This window comes from Bos javanicus, chromosome 21 (genome assembly GCF_032452875.1).
Source record: "Bos javanicus breed banteng chromosome 21, ARS-OSU_banteng_1.0, whole genome shotgun sequence".
NCBI classification, from domain to species: Eukaryota; Metazoa; Chordata; class Mammalia; order Artiodactyla; family Bovidae; genus Bos; species Bos javanicus.
In genome coordinates this window covers 30,231,160-30,248,681 of record NC_083888.1, presented here as the reverse complement: position 1 = coordinate 30,248,681, position 17,522 = coordinate 30,231,160, and the positions used below count along the sequence as shown (strand labels likewise).

General features: G+C 48.3%; 1 protein-coding gene across 4 annotated transcripts; it reads right to left on the bottom strand.

Annotated features, from left to right (window-relative positions):
* Positions 1–594: 594 nt before the first annotated feature.
* On the bottom strand, positions 595–17,516 carry DNAJA4 (DnaJ heat shock protein family (Hsp40) member A4). Of its 4 annotated transcripts, none has more exons than XM_061394687.1 (8): positions 17,068–17,516; positions 16,558–16,696; positions 10,534–10,714; positions 8,482–8,586; positions 7,347–7,574; positions 6,184–6,414; positions 2,758–2,858; positions 595–2,571 (listed from the first exon to the last, which is right to left on the bottom strand). In XM_061394687.1, exons 1-8 carry the CDS (start codon positions 17,514–17,516, stop codon positions 2,356–2,358), a joined length of 1,650 nt encoding a protein of 549 aa, XP_061250671.1. In that variant the 3' UTR covers positions 595–2,355. The 4 variants fall into 4 exon arrangements, with proteins under 4 accessions (XP_061250671.1, XP_061250672.1, XP_061250673.1 ...); XM_061394688.1 differs by lacking the exon at positions 17,068–17,516 and adding an exon at positions 16,848–16,930; XM_061394689.1 differs by lacking the exons at positions 16,558–16,696; positions 17,068–17,516 and adding an exon at positions 15,668–16,091.
* Between the last annotated feature and the right edge of the window lie 6 nt (positions 17,517–17,522).

The following is a 17,522-nucleotide window of genomic DNA, read 5'->3' as shown; positions in this document are numbered from 1 at the left end:
AAAAGGCATTCAGCCTGTCCGGAGAGTGTGACTCAGGGACTCTCCTCTGAGTCTGCCCATGTATCTATCTACACGTACTGTACTTCCCCCCCACCACCAGCTTTTTACTTGCTTTACTATTTTTTGCCTTTGTGGAAATTCTTCTCTGTAAAGCCAAAGGGCCAGGGCCCCTTGCATTGACCTCTGGTCCAGTGGTTAGGATTTGGTGCTCTCCCTGTGTGACCTGACCTCAATCTCTGGGAACCCAAGCCCCACTTCAAGATGCTGCAGCCTGAGGCCACCCGAGATCATATCCACACAGCCCTGGCCACTTCCTCTGCCTTCCTCAGATGTTCCTTCCTCAGACTTCCACAGGCCTTGCTGCTTTCAGGTTGTTCTCTGGTGTCCGCTCCCAGTAAGAGGCCTTCCCCTCGCCCCTTTCCCGTTATTCTCATTCGTCACTGCAGTCATCATTGCCTGATGGATTTATCCCCACCCCAAATATAAGCTCCATGAGAGCAGAACCTTCATTCCATTTTATCAACCAATATGAGGCAAACTTGCACCTTAGCACTAGTCATTGGAAATAAAAGTAAATAAAAACAAAACCATCTGTCTCATACCAGCTCAATTTTAATTTTAAAGTGACAAATGTACAGGTGGAATAAATTTTAAGCAACACCCTCCAGATCCCATTTACCATGACAAGGAGCTGAATACAATTTTGCCTTATCATCAACTACAGGAGTTTTCTGGCAATAATTCTTCAGGAAGTCACAGCACAGAAACAGAACACCCTGGAGTTGTGGTCCATTTGTAACCTGATTTTCATACAGGCTTAGCTGGAAGAGTAGATTTTCTTTCCTGACTAATGGTCAGTGGGACAGGCAGGCTCCTTCTGTACCTTTCTTGAGTAAATTATGCCCACCCACCACTGCTGTGTTCTGCTAGAGTGGGGTCCATCCGCTGAACCTACCTGCCATGGGTCTGATCTGCCCTTTGGCCCTCCTGGCGAGGTCCCTGGTCTGAGTCAGACTTGCAGGTACTATATGACCAAGTAAGGGTGGATCTGAAAAGTGGCCTCTGCTTTAACCCAGCAGCTGAGAAGGCAGCAGTTTTTCTTTGTGACTGTTATGCGAAGGAAAGGAGCAGTAATAGCTGAAGGTTGAGGAATCTAAATTTATATTGTAGTCTACCTGCCAGGAGTAAACAAGTAACTAATATCTTTCTGAACAAGTTATCATTTACAGTGGTAGCCCATACAGACTGCGGTCCAGAGTAGAACTTTTAAGTTTTCGCTGAAACTTTATCCCTTGAGCAGGAAGCCCTTTGTGATATGGCTGTGCAAGGAGATGAACCATCCATCCTTTGGAAGGGAGCTGAATCTGGGAGAATGAGGGAAAACACTGAGATGTCCCCTGCCTTTCCAGAGCCTCAAGTCATCCAGGATAACTGGGCAGGCAGGGAGACTGGCTGTGCCACGGGGCTGAGTCACCAGCATCTCCCACGGCTTCTGTTGCTGCACTAAGGCTGCTGGGGATGTGGATGGTTTCATTTTCTTTACAAGTAAGCACTTTGGTGGAACAGCACTGCAAACGCTGTCAACAGAAAACAAAAGGCAAGGTGCAGGGGTCGCAGGCAAAAGTATCATCAGTGTTTCATTTAAAACACTCGTTTGTCCTCACCACAAGGCCTGGAAGGCTCAGGAAGCTTCCAAAAGAGATGATCAGACCCACCCCACTCCAAACACTCAAGGGCGTAAGACAGTAGGAACCAAGTTGGCCCTGCAGCCCACTCAGTGTGAGCCAGGCACTGCAGCCAAATCCAGCCCACAGATGTGCTTTTATTCTTGAGGAGAACCATCTAGAATCTAGATTCGGAAATGTAACATTAGCAGCCCTGAGATCATGCCCTCCGTAACTTTGCCTTGGGAGGCAGGTGAGGAGGGGAAGAAACTGCAGAGCTGGACATGGGCCAGGTCACCCACTTCGCGCCTGGAGGTTTGCTCGGGGGCTGAGTGCTCCTGTCTGGGCTGTGCTTTATTGGTGGAACTGAATTATGGCAAAGCCACTAGAAGCACAAAGTGTCAGTGCGTTCACTGGCATCTCAAAAACATCCTGAAAATGTAAATAAACAGATTCCATATGCAGACTAGTGATTTACACTTAAAACATTTAAATATAAATTAAGCTATAACTTAAGTTACAACCAAAGAAAAACAAAAGAAAAACCAAAAGACACTCAGCAGTTGAGAATGCTGAACACATACACAGGACTCCCCAAACACGAGGCCGTTAAAGCGATGCCATTTTTCATTGTGCCAACTTTACATTCATGATGTGCTAGTCCCGCCAGGCCACGCTGTACGGGGCCGCGTCATGCCGTCTGGCACTGCACTCCAGCCCGCGGCCCGTCATCGTCCTCTTCATAGGCTTCCCTGTGCTGGCGCCAGTTCTGCTCGTTGGGATTAAACTCCTTCAGCTCCACCTGATCCATGTCCTCTGTAATCCTGACTTTCTGTCGAGGTGGGAGCAGAGCTTCCAGCTGGGAAAGCTTGTCTTGGGGAAGCCAGTGTTTTTCAGGAAAAATAACCTGTAAAGAGTGAGGTGGGAAAAAGTTGTTTCTTCCCTTCCCAATTAAGGCATTTAATTTTATGTCCCATGGGAATAACACACACACACACACACACACACACACACACACACACACACACACACACACACACACTTACTAAAAACTGACACACACACACACACACACACACACACACGTACTTACTAAAAACTGTATGATCAGAATCCCTTTCTCCAGAGGTGATTTGTAGATCGGCATTCCTTCATTACGTACACATTTCAGGTCCCCGTGCTTTATCACCTCACCTGTCACACACACACACACAAAAGGTTTACTTATGAAATATGAAGACGGACAACGGCCTGGAGCCTGGGGCAGGCCCGAGCACCGTCACAGCAGCAGGCTAAGGCAGGGGTCATGGAGCATCTGACTAGAAAGCTGGTCCCAGCCAAAATGGTCCCTGTCAGAGGAACTGGCTGGGCAAAGGGGATGAGAGAAGGGTGGGAGTGGAACACTCTCTGATCCATGTGCTGGGATCCTGCAGTGTATCCAAGGAGAAGGGGCTGGAGCCTCCATCATAAAGCAGGTTTAAAAACGTGAACTAGGAATCAACACTCAGTTTGGGAAAACAGGGCTATTATGTTAGCCTGCCTCTTCAGATATTACAAAATGACTTTCCCATGAGTGGGAGGAGATTCTCCTCCTCACAGACTCGAGCAGAGCTTGGAGCAAGAATCGGCCTCGAAGGAGCCCAGCAGGAGAGCTAGCCTCCTTGGCAGGGAGCTCAAAAGGCACAGAGGTCTCCTCACACACCCGTGGGATGGAGCTGGCCCGGCTTGCACTTGCTGGGTCTGACGTTTCTACACTTTTTCAGAAGGTATCATGGGAGTTCAGCATCCACAGAGCACTTGCTGCTGCTGCTAAGTCGCTTCAGTCATGTCTGACTCTGTGTAACCCCATAGACGGCAGCCCACCAGGCTCCCCTGTCCCTGGGATTCTCCAGGCAAGAGTACTAGAGTGGGATGCCATTTCCTTCTCCACCAGAGCACTTGGTTCATCCCAAATTTTAAAATATTTTTTCCTTCCAAATATGAAGAGAGATAAAAGGGTTTCTTTTTTTTTTTAAGTATGCCTTTCAGCTCAGTAATGAAAATGGGTAAAGAAATAAATACCCAGGAAAAATATGAACGGGGGGTGGGGGCAAACACTTATTTATTCAGCATCCCACTCTCCTGGATGAATGCTCTCCAGAGGAGATCTATTGAAGTATCTCATGGGAATTTTTCAAAATAAAGCATGTGGAGGACTCTATTCTTGAGGGTCATTCAGCACAGGGCTGTGTGGCTCACACAGGGCCCTTAGAGCTGCTGATGGCAGCCTTAGCCAAACAGCCCCATGCTACTGGGCTTGTCATGGTTTTCATTTTGTTTTTAAATAGCTTTCTGTCTCTCTGTTCCTATCAGGTGTCACTTCTTATTGCTCTCAGCACAGCTCCTCAGGCTTCTGCTTTAACTCTTTGAGGGCAAGGAAACCCTGGGACCAAGTATGGACAACCACATGTAAGACAGGGAAAAGAGGATGACTTTTGACTCTTCTGGGAGGTACAGCTCCGCCTTCAGTCAGGGGGATCACAACCTGCTGAAGCTCTTAAGGTGCTTTTTTCTCTAATCTCCTCATTCTCAGCCATTTTCAAGACAGCCTAAGGGGCTCTAACGAGGAAGGCAGTACAATAGGAAAAGAAGGAAGAGGAAACGAAGGAAAGAGAAATAAGCCGAAACAACAGAAGAAGAGCTGAAGAGAAAAGGAGAGGACTCAAGAAAAAAAAAAAAAGGTAAATGGGCAAAACGAAAAAACAAGCGAAATCTCCAGCAGGAGGTTTCCCGGACACCCTGCCCTCCTTGTAACTAAGCAAAGAAATGGGTTTCTCAGGGTTCACCACTTTCTCCCTCTGCGGCTCGCCTCCTCTCTCCTGTCCTTGTGGCTGGGATTAGTTGGGAGACAGCAAGGAGCCCTGGGCTCCCATCCCATGGCACGGGCCCCAGCTCCAGGGAGCTCGGCCAAGGATGAGCTTTCCCAAAGAAGTCACACAGCATCCCAAAGATGCCACCCAGCTCCTATTTCCAGAAGGGCTGGAATAAGGGGTGAGGTAATGTTAGGGGACACTGGACATGATACCAGGGGTCTTGGGCACACACCCACTCACAACCTAGGGCTTTGTGCAAACTACAATCCTCAAACTTTCCTACACAAGTGAGGGGAGGAACTGGGTACCTTGGGAGGCTTACAAATGGAATCTAAAGGAAGATGCTGTATTTAAGTTTTTCATGGATATTTGTATTACAGTGCAGTGCTTTTCCTCAATCCTTAAGTAGATCTGTATGCAAACAGAACAAAAAACCAAATGCTAAGATTTTAACAACAGGCAAACCATGTATCGGTGGTCCTCGTGCTACTTTTATTTTCACAACTTTTTGTTAAATTTGAAATTGTTTCCAAATGTAAAAGACAAAAGAAAACCTCTGATTAAGATGGGGTATATAATTCCATTTCATCTATACCCAGAAAAGGAAGAAACAGAAAAAGCCGAAGAGGAAAGTGGCAGAGAAAGAGAACAGGCCAGAAAAGGGAAGAGAGAAATGGATACAGAGGAAGAAAGGCCCGGAAGGTGGTCGGGGAGACCAGGTGGCTCACCCCACTGGACTGCAGGGTCTTGATTATTTCCACTGCTGCTGGATAGGCTCACTCGCTGGCTACCTCCAAGCCCAGCCCTGAACCCATCCCATCTAGCTTTAAATCTCAGATGCCCACATGAAAAGTCAGACTCCCCAGTAACCCTGTGCCCAGCGAGGGGACCAGAACAGCACTGCTCATGGCCAGTGATGGGGTCAAGAACATCTGGGTGGCTCAGCCACCACTGCACCCATGTGGACACTCTTTGACATGGACAACTGACCTGAAGTGCTGTTCACAGGCAGCTACAAGTCGAGCGTCCCAGCCTGGTCTCTCTCCCCTCTCCCCATGGCCCCTTCCAGGCAGGTGCTCTGAGGCCCTAGCTGCAGTGAGCACTAGCCCTCCTGGGAACTGGGAGCCTGGCATCTAGACACGTGTTGGCAGGCTGAACTCTCAGGCCCGTGAGAATCCTTCTGGTTCAGAGGCAGCTCCCTCCAGCTCCTGTGCACGTGTGCAGATAAGCAGTTCTCTAGATGCCACCAAGGGTAAGCTGGCAGGCGATGCCCTTTTTTCAGGAATATTCTATTTTAAAACGTCTCATATGTAATCGCAACACAGAGGCTCGAGGAATGTGGATGAATCAGCACAGATCACCACGTGATAGGGAAAAAAACCACCTATTATCAGCTGTGTTTTATTACACAAAAGTTAATTTTTTTTAAATTTTAAGTCAGATTGGCAGGTTCCAGGTAAAATTTTAGATCCCCATCGATTCCAACTCTGAATTTTTTTTCAAGCAGACTATAAAAGAAATTGACAAAATTCTTGAGTCTCTACTAATGACTTTAAATTTACAAAAAATCAAGTCACACTAACTTGAATGTGAAACCAAGGTTAAGTTGCCAGGATCACCAGGCCAAACACACAGAACTACAACGAAACACACATTTGAAACATTACCTGATTTAGATGTAATAACAAGGACTCGATCATCCAGTGTTTTTATCGTCTTCTTGAAGCCACAAAGGGCTTCGGAAAGCTGAATTTTCATTTTCATGATCAAGTCATGGCCTCGTCTCTGAAAGACACTATGATCCTTCTGATCAAGCACAATTATGACATCACCAGGCTCCAGCTCGGGCTCCTGATCTCCTTCTCCATGAAATAGTATCTTTTGCCCATCCTTCATACCTATGAAACATCATCCCTTTCTGATTAGCCATTTCTTTTAAAAACCATACTTTCAACAAAGCTTTTGAAGAAGGCTCACAGAGCCCTTTGGGGGGTTCTTTACTCATCAAACCTCCCAACTTTGTGCAGGCCTGGGGCTGGGAGTGGTGGCTAGGAATACCACTGACAAAGAGGCCCACTCCACTCCACATATCCCGGGTCCTCAGCCAAACGTAAAGCAGGGAGAATGGGAAACGAGGCTGCCACCTCGAGCACCGTGCAACCGTGCACTGTCTGCCAGGCCCCGACACCACAGCTGACAGCGCGCTGTGAACACACGTCCGCTTGCTGATGCACAAGCAGTGCTCTAACAAGTCTCTGCGCACCCAGGCCCAGAGCCAAGTCCCTCAGCCTGGGTGTTGGTTTGGGTACTGAACTGTGTACTTTGGTCTCATCTCTCACCTTAAATATATTCTCTGGATTAGAAAGATACAAAATAATCAGGGGAATAGCTAAGAGGGGAAAAGCCCTTAAAATGATGTCCCTAGGCAAAATGAATAGCAGGGGGAAGGTGCTGGATTTGGGAGAATCTGCTGCAACAGAGGGGAAATGTGTGGAGGAAAGGGACTCACAGCTGTGAAGACGTACATGAGCTCTCACAGCCAATGCACGATAAAAGCCACTAGCAAGAGCACTCCAAATGACTCTAAAGGATGGCTTGAGAATTGCAAGCGAGGGCAATTAACCAAAATCAAGGTCAAGTGACTTCTGGAGCATTGGAAAACCTTAAAAAGAAATTGCTTTGGATCGGAAGAATTGATGGCCCACACTAAGGGTATCTAAACTCCAGCTGTGCTGTGGCTCCTCTCCCTGATACCTAACCTGCGTGCTCCATACTCAGCACCTGAGGGGCACTTCTGCCAGCCTGGGGTGCTCGTGCTGCGCTGCCTCACCTTTCTCCACGTGTACCTCGATAATCTTCTTCTCTCGGATGACCTTGGCACCGTTGCAGCTTTCGCAGCGGTCCTTGGGGTTGATGCGCTCGCCCTGGCCCTTGCACTCGATGCACACGGTCTGGATCTGCTGCACCATGCCCGGCCCAATCTGCTGGATGTGAATCTGCATCCCTCGCCCCTTGCACACCGGGCACTTCTCCACAGACCCCTTCTTCCCACCAACGCCTGCAGGGAGACAGGAACGAGGCTGTACTCTTCCCTTAAAAGAGGCTCTGCTGGACGCCACCACAGAAGGGTGATGAGCCATGAAACTGGACACTGTGGTTTGAATTCTATTCACAATCATAAAAAGCCATGTGGGAGAGTCTGGATGATTCTAGCCAAGCAGACAATATCCAGATATTAACATGTGATTGCAAATATTTGTGGTTTTGGCTGTGCCAAGGCAAATTCATCACTTTAACGTCACCAACTATTTTCTTCCACCCCAGGGTGGAAAAACACCCATGCCTACACGTGACCGTGGAGGCTGGAGAACACATCCCTGCCCATAGGAGCGGCTACCCAGCCCAGCCACTTCTCTGTGGGACAGCGTGTGACGAAGTCACTGGATCTGACTTTTCTTGAAAAATTAAGATTTAAAAAACCCATGCTAATTACATTTATGTTTAAGTCAAGGACAGTAAACTATGGCCAGCTCCATGATTTTGTAAATAAATCTTTATTAGAAGACAGGTGCATCATCTGTTTATTTATCTGTTTATTTCCTGTCTATGGCTGCTTCTGCACTAAGAGTTCGATAGTTACGACAGACACGGTATGGCTCACAGAGCCCAAAATATCTACCATCTGGCCCTTTACAGCAAAAGTGTGCTGACCCCTAGGGCTGGGTGAACTATCTTCATTTTTATATTTTTAAAATAATTGACAACACATTAAATAAATGTGCAAGCCAAAGAAAAGATGTACAGGGCCACATAAAATGGGTTTGGCCCTCAGGCCACCTGTTTGTAATTTCTGACCTTCATATCTGAAAAGATCAATTGTTTTTCTCTGAATTGTAAAACAATAAGAATTGTTTCCAGATCTGAGGAACCAGAACTATGAGACTCATTCAGAAATGAATCCTTACCTTCACATTTCTCACAAATTACATTTTTCTGGAGAGCCAATTTCTTTGTGACTCCATTATATAAATCTTCAAGAGTTACAGACAACTGATGTACCACATTCTTGCCTTACGGAGGAGAAAGAAACCAATTAGCAATACTGTATCAGATGTACCACTGTATTAAACACCACCTATATGACCTTTAGTTGTATGAAATCTCCAGAGACTCAGACTGTGCCTGTTGTCATTCATTCATCCCCTTCCCTGGGGGAGGCAAAGCTTCAGTTACACCTGGCCCATCCTTCTGGCCCTCTGCCAATATGAGAACTAATATCTTTTCCAGCTATGAGTTAATTATTCAGTCATTTATAGATGTCAACAAAGACTTTCCATCTTTATTTTCTAAAAACAAATCTGAGAATGAGAGATCAATGAGGAAGCCCATTATGTTAACCAGTGAGACTGGTGAAGCAGGTTCCCAGGAAGAGAGACCTTTCCTTACAGATGACACACGAAGTCAGACTCTGGACCTTCTACTGAAACTCTTTCTTGAACATAATGCCCTTTACTTTTTAAGCCCTTCTGTGACTTGTGACTGACTGCAAACTCTTTCATCTGTGGAAATCTTGTCTGTTCACGCAGGACAGTGGCCTTTCATCTTCAGGGAGGGCATCTGTCTGCTCTGGTGCCATCCCAGCCTCTCAGGATCCACAGCATCAGGTCCCCTCTGCCGCCCACAGGGCTCTCGAGGTCTGAGAGATGGACTGAGATGAGTCCTCACATCAAGGACTGAGATGCTGTCCTTGGCTATTGGCTGTCAACCTTGAGAGATGACTAATTAAGGGTGTGAAGTTGTTCATCTCAAGACAGTGAGAGAGCTGGGCAAGAGGGTACCCAAAGGTTTTAATCACATCCACAGTGTCAATTATATGAGCAGGCAATGCACCCAGACAACAGGGTAAAGATTTTTGCCTAATAAACACTTCATGATTTTTAGCACACTATATTCACAGAATTGACAGCCAAGGTTTTCAAAGCCCAAAGTCAATTATAATGTGAGAATTGGTATAGCCTTACTCATCCAGGGGCCTCTTGTTGACACCAAACAACCCTTCTTAAACCTCAATGCAGAGATTGTTTATTTTGATTTCATTCAGGATTGAAATAAGCTTGGCTATCTATCTGGTTTTGAGATCTAAAGCAGAGTACCAACTGTAAGCTGGACAGGGGAAGGAGGCTATAAGAGACCACTGGTAATAGTCAGAGGTGACAGCTAGAGCCTGTCATGAGGTAAGAGATAGAAAAATTAGGAAGAACAAACCCCAGAATTAAAAAACAGAGCCCTGGGACCATTCCACCAAGAGCTAAGTTCCTCATTCACCTCTGGGGATGAAGCTGCTAGTCCTAATGCATTCTGAAGAGATGGGCAAGGTAGTTTCTTTTACAAAGATGTTCAAACATCAAGGGGTGAATTTTGTTACCAGAGAATCTCCTGAGGAGGCTGAGGAAATGACGCTGCACCCTGAATGACAGAACACCAGCCAGAAACAGAGCCCGCCGGCCCCACCGGGTCAGGAGACTCAGGGAGGAGGCGCGTGCTCGGCAGAGTCATCAGCACTAACCACAGGAGCGGCCATCACGGCTCTTAGGACACTGGGAGTCTGACCCCAACAGAAGAGAAAAGGAGGGCAAGGTAATCTTGACCTTCCTCCTTCCTTCTCACCACCATTTGCTCCTTTGTGGCGGTGGGTCGGGGGGTGGAGCACACCACTTGGGGGACCTTAGTTCCCCAACTAGGAATTGAACCCAGGCCCCGAAAGTAAAAGGGCAGAATCCTTAGCACTGGACCACCAGGGAATTCACCATCTGCTCCTTTATATGTGGGGTTTGGAGAGCGTCAGGCAATTAACTACTAGCTGTACTAAGAGCCTCTGGATACTAGGCAAGTGATGAACTACTTAAAGTTAATGATTTCCCAAACACGGTAACTACACCCTTTTAAGGCAAGATCCCTCCTGATTCCAGTAACACATACAATTTGGAAACAAAAACTGGCTTAATGTCTTTATTTACCTCTTCTCTCTCGAGCCATCCGTCCTCCGCCACCAAAGAACATGTCAAAGATGTCCATGGGGGAAGAGAAGCTGGGGCTGCCTGAGCCTCCTTCCTTAATGGCCTGTTCGCCACCCTGGTCATAAATGTCCCTTTTCTTTGGATCTGAAAGCACTTCATATGCCTGGGATATGAGCTTAAACTTTAAAAGAAAAAAAAAAGATTAAAGAGAGAGAGAGAAGCTTTGAGTTGTTTACGAAGCAAACTCACCATACAAATGCAATAACAAAGGGATTCTGCATCCAACCCCCCAAACTGGTGGGTCTATAAGGTTATTTGGAACCTGACTTTTCCATTCAATCCCCTTGTAGCGTGGGATACATAGGGCAAGCATTACTACAGGATGAGAGGCAGGACCACTGCCTCTCTGCAGAGGGTAAAGGATACAGAGCAGTAGGAAGGACTTTCTGCCTCCTTGGGCTGCACCAGACAGGAAGAAGTGGAGCAGAATTAAGATGCCATGAGACCAGGCCAGGGCTTAACCTACAACCAGAAAAGGCCCAGAGCTCCCAGCATACTGCTGGCTTTCCAGCTCAGGAGGGCTGCTTTCCTAGTTCACTAGCATGAAATTTGACTACAAACATTTTGTGAGCAACACTCCGCATTTGGGCTGCAGACAGCGTGCATAAAACTGTCCTGATCGCCCCTCAAAGTCCCTCCCCTCTTGCAGTCTCCCCCCTTGCAGTCTCCCCCATATCTCACTTATTGACAATGCCAAAACCTCATTTCCTCTCCCTCACATCTCATCTGTCAACAAATCCTTCTGATGCTACCTTCAAAAGTCTATTTCCAGTGCCCTAAGACAGACAAAACACCCAAGTCTGTCAAAACTATACCTTGTAATCCAATTGTAAGAAAAGAATCAGAGAACCCAAACTGAAGTAGCAAAACTCCAGGTGGCACTAGGGGTAAGGAACTTGCCTGCTAATGCAGGAGACTTAAGAGACCCGGTTTCAATCCCTGGGTTGGGAAGATCCCCTGGAGGAGGGCATGGCAATCCACTCCAGTATTCTTGCCTGGAGAATCCCATGGACAGAGGAGCCTGGCAGGCTACAATCCATGGGGTCGCTAAGAATCAGACATGACTGGAGTGACTTAGCATGCATGCACGCACACATTGCAAAACTAAAAGACAGGAAAACGAAATGTAACGTGTGACCCTGAATTGGATCCTGTGTTGAATCTTACACTGGAGAAAAAAATGGCTACAAACGACATTGGAACAACCGGAAAAACAGGAATTTTTTCTCAATGTTAATTGGATAATTTCTCAATGTTAATTTGATAACGGTACTATGGTTATGTGGGGCTTCTTAGTTGGTGCTAGTAGTAAAGAATCCGTCTGCTGATGCAGGAGATGCCGGTTCGATCCCTGGGTTGGGAAAATCCCCTGGAGGAGTAAATGGCAACCCACTCCAGTATTCTTGCCTAGAAAATCCCATGGATAGAGGAGTCTGGCTATGGTTTACATAACTATGGTTATATAAAAGATATTGTTTTCCCAGGAGAAACATTTAGGGCTGACAGGTTATGATGTGTGCAACTTACTTTCCAAAGCTTTAGCAAATAGTAATAGAGATGGGGAAAGCAAATGTGGCAACATATTTATAATCAGTGAAAGTGGGTGAAAGAAACACACGTTTGTTGTACCATTCTTGTCTTCTCTGTAGATACAGAGAAGTTTTTAATATAAATCACTATAAAATATCCAAAATCCATCCCTTCTCACCATCACTATGCCTGCCCAGGCACAGGCACCCTCTTGGCCTGGATAACAGCAGTGACTTCCCAGTGGATTCCCACCTTCCACCCTCACCCCGGCTTTCAGTCTTCTGCACACAGCAGCCAGAACTTGCCAGCTAATCATGTCAACCCTCTGCCTTGAGCCTTTCAAGGGGCCCATTTCACTTGGAGTAAAACCTAATTCTTATTCCCATCTGCAAGCTCAACTTGACACCACTGCCTCCAGCTCCCTGAAATTCTGCTTGGGCTTTACCGGCCTCCTCACTGTTCCCCAACACCTGAGCACTTACTGTTGGGGTTGTGTCCCCCACTGCAATGTCAGTTCCCTGAGGACAGGGAGTTAGGTCAGCTGTGTCCACTAGCATATCCCCAAACCTAAAACGCTGCCGAGCATGTAGAAGGCACTTGGGAAATACTTGTTACATGAATGGCTCGATTCTGGGAATTGAGAAATGAATAAATGAGACAGAGTCTTGGTTCTTCAGAGGTATGGTTTAGTCTGTGAGACAGATGTCTATATAAACATCCTATAATGCAGCTGGCTCCAGAAAGCATGCAGGAAAAAAAGTGCTCTGAATATACAAGTATGGAAATCACAGAGACACTAGGTTTTCTCCTGTACTGCAGATCCCGGATGGAAATCTAATAAGTAATAATAAATAATAGATGATAGCTAAAAAGTAATAGCTAACAACTGGGTAATTTAAAAAACTGTCTCAGAGACATCAGAGTCATACTCAAGGTAGTTAGGTCTTTTGATATATTGATTCTTGCACACCATTTCTGTAAAGAAAGAGGTAGCACTCACCACTACTCCCTTCCACAGCAGAAAAAGAAGGTTTAGGGATGAGGTGCGAGGCACGGAAGATCAGAAAGCAATCAGGCCAGGCTGCCCCGAGAGAGTTCCTGGGGTCTGCACTAGGTAAATATACTTCCTGAAGTATATTCACTAGCTAAATATACTAGGTAAGTATAGTCACTAGCTAAATATATTAGGTAAGTATAGTCACTAGCTAAATATACTAGGTAAGTATAGTCACTAGGTCAATACTCACTAGGTAAATACACTTCATGTCCACTAGAAACGCTCACCAAATATTATGGATACTTGAAAAGACACTTGGTCTTAACAGAACAGATGACTAATCTACAAAGGAAAAGGAATGCCCTTTTCCTTGTGGCATTCAACCAGAAGCCAGATCTCATGTGGGCATGGGGCTCCCACAACCCCGGGGGTCTCAGCACTCCAGTCTAATTCAGGGCCGTGCCTGACCCCGTTCTCACAGCAGGAGATTAGTACTCTGTCCAGCTCACCTTTCAGACAGTAATAATTTGTCATAGGACTGTTTTGGTTTTTTTTTCTTTGGTCTCTGTTGCAGCATGTGGGATTCACAGCCTTGTGGCATGTGGGTTCTTAGTCCCCTGACCAAGGATCCAACAACCTTCATGCCCTGCATTGGAAGGCAGATTCTTAACTACTGGGCCACCAGGGAAGTCCCTGCCATAGGACTTTTAATAAGATTATTATGCAGCTGGAAAAATGGCTTTAGAGACTATGCAGCAACTTGGGAAAGCATTGATGGTAAAATATTAACTGGTGAGGGAAAAAGACCTCTGTGCCCGGATGCCCTTATACAATCACGCTGGAAAAAGGCTGGAAGGAAGCACAGCGACAGCAGTTAGGCTCATGTGTACTTGGTGGGTTTTCCTCAATATCCTGACATTTCCTGTACAGTGCTGCCCTCTTAACATTTTTGAATTTGCATGTCTGTCATTCAAACTAAAAGTTATGATGAAATTGGCCAAAAGAGCAAACTCATCTCTAAAGCTGGCTGGGGTTAACAGCGACGACTCTAACCCCAGTCACGGCCCCCGAAAGGGACTCCCTGACCGACACACTGCCTGTGTCTCTTTCAGAAAACCAGCTGCAGAAAAGTAGAGACTCCACACAGGGCACCTGACATCAAACACAGGCACCCAGTGCTTAGCAACACAGGACAACAAGGCACAAAACAAAGACCAACACCCAGCAGCCTCCTCAGTGGCCTGGGGCAAGGAGGAAGGGACTGGCTTAGTCTATTTTGGAAGAGATGTTAATACAGTGACTAACTTAGCAGGAAAAAAACAAAAAAGGTTCTGCCTATGGCAGATAAAGTAGACAAGAACTATTTAGACTTGCACACAAAAGCAAAGGCCTACACGCTGTGCCCAGTACACAGAAGGCCCAGAAAGGAGATGTCTGGTGAACGAACGCATGAGTCCTCTCTAGGCAACCCATAGTAGAGTTTCTATAAACTGTGTCCCCAGTCTCCTCAACCCCTTTCGTTGCTGGGGAATATGGGCAGCATAATAAAGAAGGTTGAGGACAAGTGGTTCACACTATGGTCAGAGGCAGTCCCCTGGAAGAAGTTTTAGCTGAGAACTAAATTAAAGGGCTTTATCCCCTTCATGGATGGTGGGGACAGAGAAGTACTGTATTCCTGAAACATCACAGAACCCCTCCCCCACCCCCCTAAGCTGAAAGGGACCTGCCAGACCCTTCAAGAGCCTCATTTACATGACACTAATTCAATACCTGGTTGTAAATATTAGTTTAAAACAAATCAACCACCTCTGCTCAGACAGGTATACATATATGCAAGGCAACACCTACAGAAATGTATTACCGGTCAAGTCTAATTTTAAAAAAAGCTTCAGAACACCAGCAGCCGACTGACTCCAACTGCAGGCGTACAGCCATGACTTACGCTTGGACAGCGCTCTGAGATCTGACCTGAACCGGGGTCAGAGACTGTCCCACACGCTGCCCCTGAAACGTGAAATTAGAAGCCTGGCTGTGCTCTCCTTAAAGGATGTTCTCACAAACAGCCTACAATGAATATAGGGAACAAATCCATGAATCACCAACACTACATAAAAAGCCAGTGACTTTCAAAGCTACAGTAAGCCACCTAAATATAGATGAGAAAGAACACAAGTAACAGACAAATGGTCTTACAGGAAAGCATTTTAAACTTGTGACAGCCACACTCGGCACATGTGGCTAAATATAAACATTCTATCACTGTTGCCACCCAGCCAACCTTCTTAGGCAGCTTTCTCCAGCTTGCAAACGCTCCCACAGACAGGTATTTTGATACTAGCGCTGTTTCGGGCAAGTCTAAGTGCTAGACGAGTGAACTACGGCCTCAGAAGTGGCCCAAGTGTCATCGCTATCACCTACTACAAAACCCCACCTCCCAACAACCATCCAGGACATCCCAGGTTTTATAAGACAACAGCAAGAAGTCAGAGGAGGAGTGAGAAGGCCAATAAGCTTTCCCAAGGATAAATGCCTCATGCTTCTAATCACCTACTCTGGTGGGTAATGAGCCTCCTTGGGCATAAAAAGCAGGTTGATTCTTCTATGAACAGGATGAAAAAGTTTCATTTAGGCCTTTCATTTATGTGTGCAGAGCATTTTTCAGCCTATTATTGGTCCTTAGGGTCAACTGCGGGTCATCAGTCACAGAAAACCTGGAATGTTCATATAAAATGATGTGTCAGGTTAAAGATCTCCGTGTCCCTGTTTAATAAAGAAAAGGTGATTATTCAGTGTCTGACAACCTTGATCAAGCAGGAGACAGGCACACAGGACAAACTCAGTCAGCCATTCTCCAGAGGGACACCGGGATGTCCAAGGTCCTAGTTCAGATTAAAGAAATTCATCTCCAAGGCTTGTGCATCAACAGGGAAAACCAGAACAAGACTAATTCAAATCCAGTCGTTCCCAGCAGGAACACAACTTCTGATCGCATGTGCCTCAGTTTCCCTGCGTGCTGGCAGCCTTTCCTAGAGTAATGTCCGCAAACCCTAGGAGAACGGGCCCCTCACGTTTCCGTCCCGGCCCTCCCCGGTATTCGGAGGCGCCCCCTAAACACTTGTGGAGCGAACAGAGGAATGAATGGGCCGAGCGGGGAGTCGCCAGGGGTCACCAGTCCCGATACTCCGCCCTGCGAGCCTGGGGCTCGGCGAAGTGCCCTCCATCTGACCGCGCCGCGCCCCCTTCGGCCTCGGGCCACCCCAGGCCCCAGCCCGGCCCCGCGGCGGGATGCGCGCGGCACCTGGCGACCGCCTCATCAACAAGCGTGGCTCGGGTTCCCCGCCGCCTTCAATAATTCACAGCCCCCGAGCTGCGGGCTGAATAATTGACGGCGGGCCCCACGCGAGCCCGGCCCGCGCCGCCCCGAGCCCGGCCAGCACCTTCTCGCCCTCATCCGGGTTCTTGTCTGGGTGGTACTTGAGCGCCAGCTTCCGATAGGCCTTCTTGATCTCCTCCGGGGAGGCGCTGGGCTTCACCCCCAGGATGTCATAGTACTGGGTCTCCTTCACCATCTTGTCTCTGCGGGGTGGGGCGGGCAGGACGGTCAGCGAGCCCCGGACGCCCCCGCCGGGCCCCTGGCCCGCGCCCCCGCCGCCCGCCCGCGCGTCACGGTCACGGCCGCAGCCGCCGCCGCCGCCCCCGCCCTCCCGTCCGCCCGCGCCGGGCCGACCTCCGCGCCCGGCACCGCCGCACTCGAGCCGCCGGCTCCTCCGCGGCGGGTTTTATTCGGCGCCGGCGGAAGGTTCCGCAAGGAGACAGTGACGCCACAAAGGCCCAGAACCTTCGCGGAGGTTCCGGCGGCGCCTGGACCTGGTGGGCTGGGGCGCGGCTGCAGGTTCTCGGCCTGGACTCCCGACGCCCCGGCCCGGCGCGACACCCCTCCGGCTCACCCGGTATCCTCGGTCGTCTGCTCCTCCGGCCGCCCGTCTGACTCTCCGGAGCTCCAGTGCTGACTGCCGCCCCGGGCCATGTTCGGGTGTTTGGAAGACGGCTTCGGCGTGGAGGGCGCCTTCCGACGGCCGTCCCGCCGACCCGAGGCCGTCCCCTTTCCCTTCCGCGGGTCCGTGGATCTGGCCGGCTCGAGGATCGGGTGGCCTGAAGGGCAGCGTTCGCGGGAACCCTGCCCCAGGGGGTTGGACTGGGAGGGCTGCGCCCCGCGTTCCCCACCCGGCCTCTCCCTGGGGGTGTGGCCGTCCTCTGTTTGGTCATGGCTGGGATGCGCCCTGAGGCCTGCCTCGTATTGTTGCATTTTTGAGGGGTTTTGAGTGGGTGGGGGCTCTCTACGGTGCTGGGGCAGCATTTCCCAAGGCCCTGCAGATGCTGGCACCCCCCGGGGCATCTTCAA

Bases quoted from the DNA above. Each gene is read 5' to 3' on its own strand.
- DNAJA4 (XM_061394687.1), bottom strand. From the start codon at position 17,516: ATGCCCCGGGGGGTGCCAGCATCTGCAGGGCCTTGGGAAATGCTGCCC. The intron at 6,415-7,346 runs GTGAGGCAGCGC...GATGTTTCATAG, and splicing joins CGAGGTACACGTGGAGAAAG to GTATGAAGGATGGGCAAAAG. The intron at 2,572-2,757 runs GTAAGTACGTGT...CACTCTTTACAG, and splicing joins TTCTGATCATACAGTTTTTA to GTTATTTTTCCTGAAAAACA.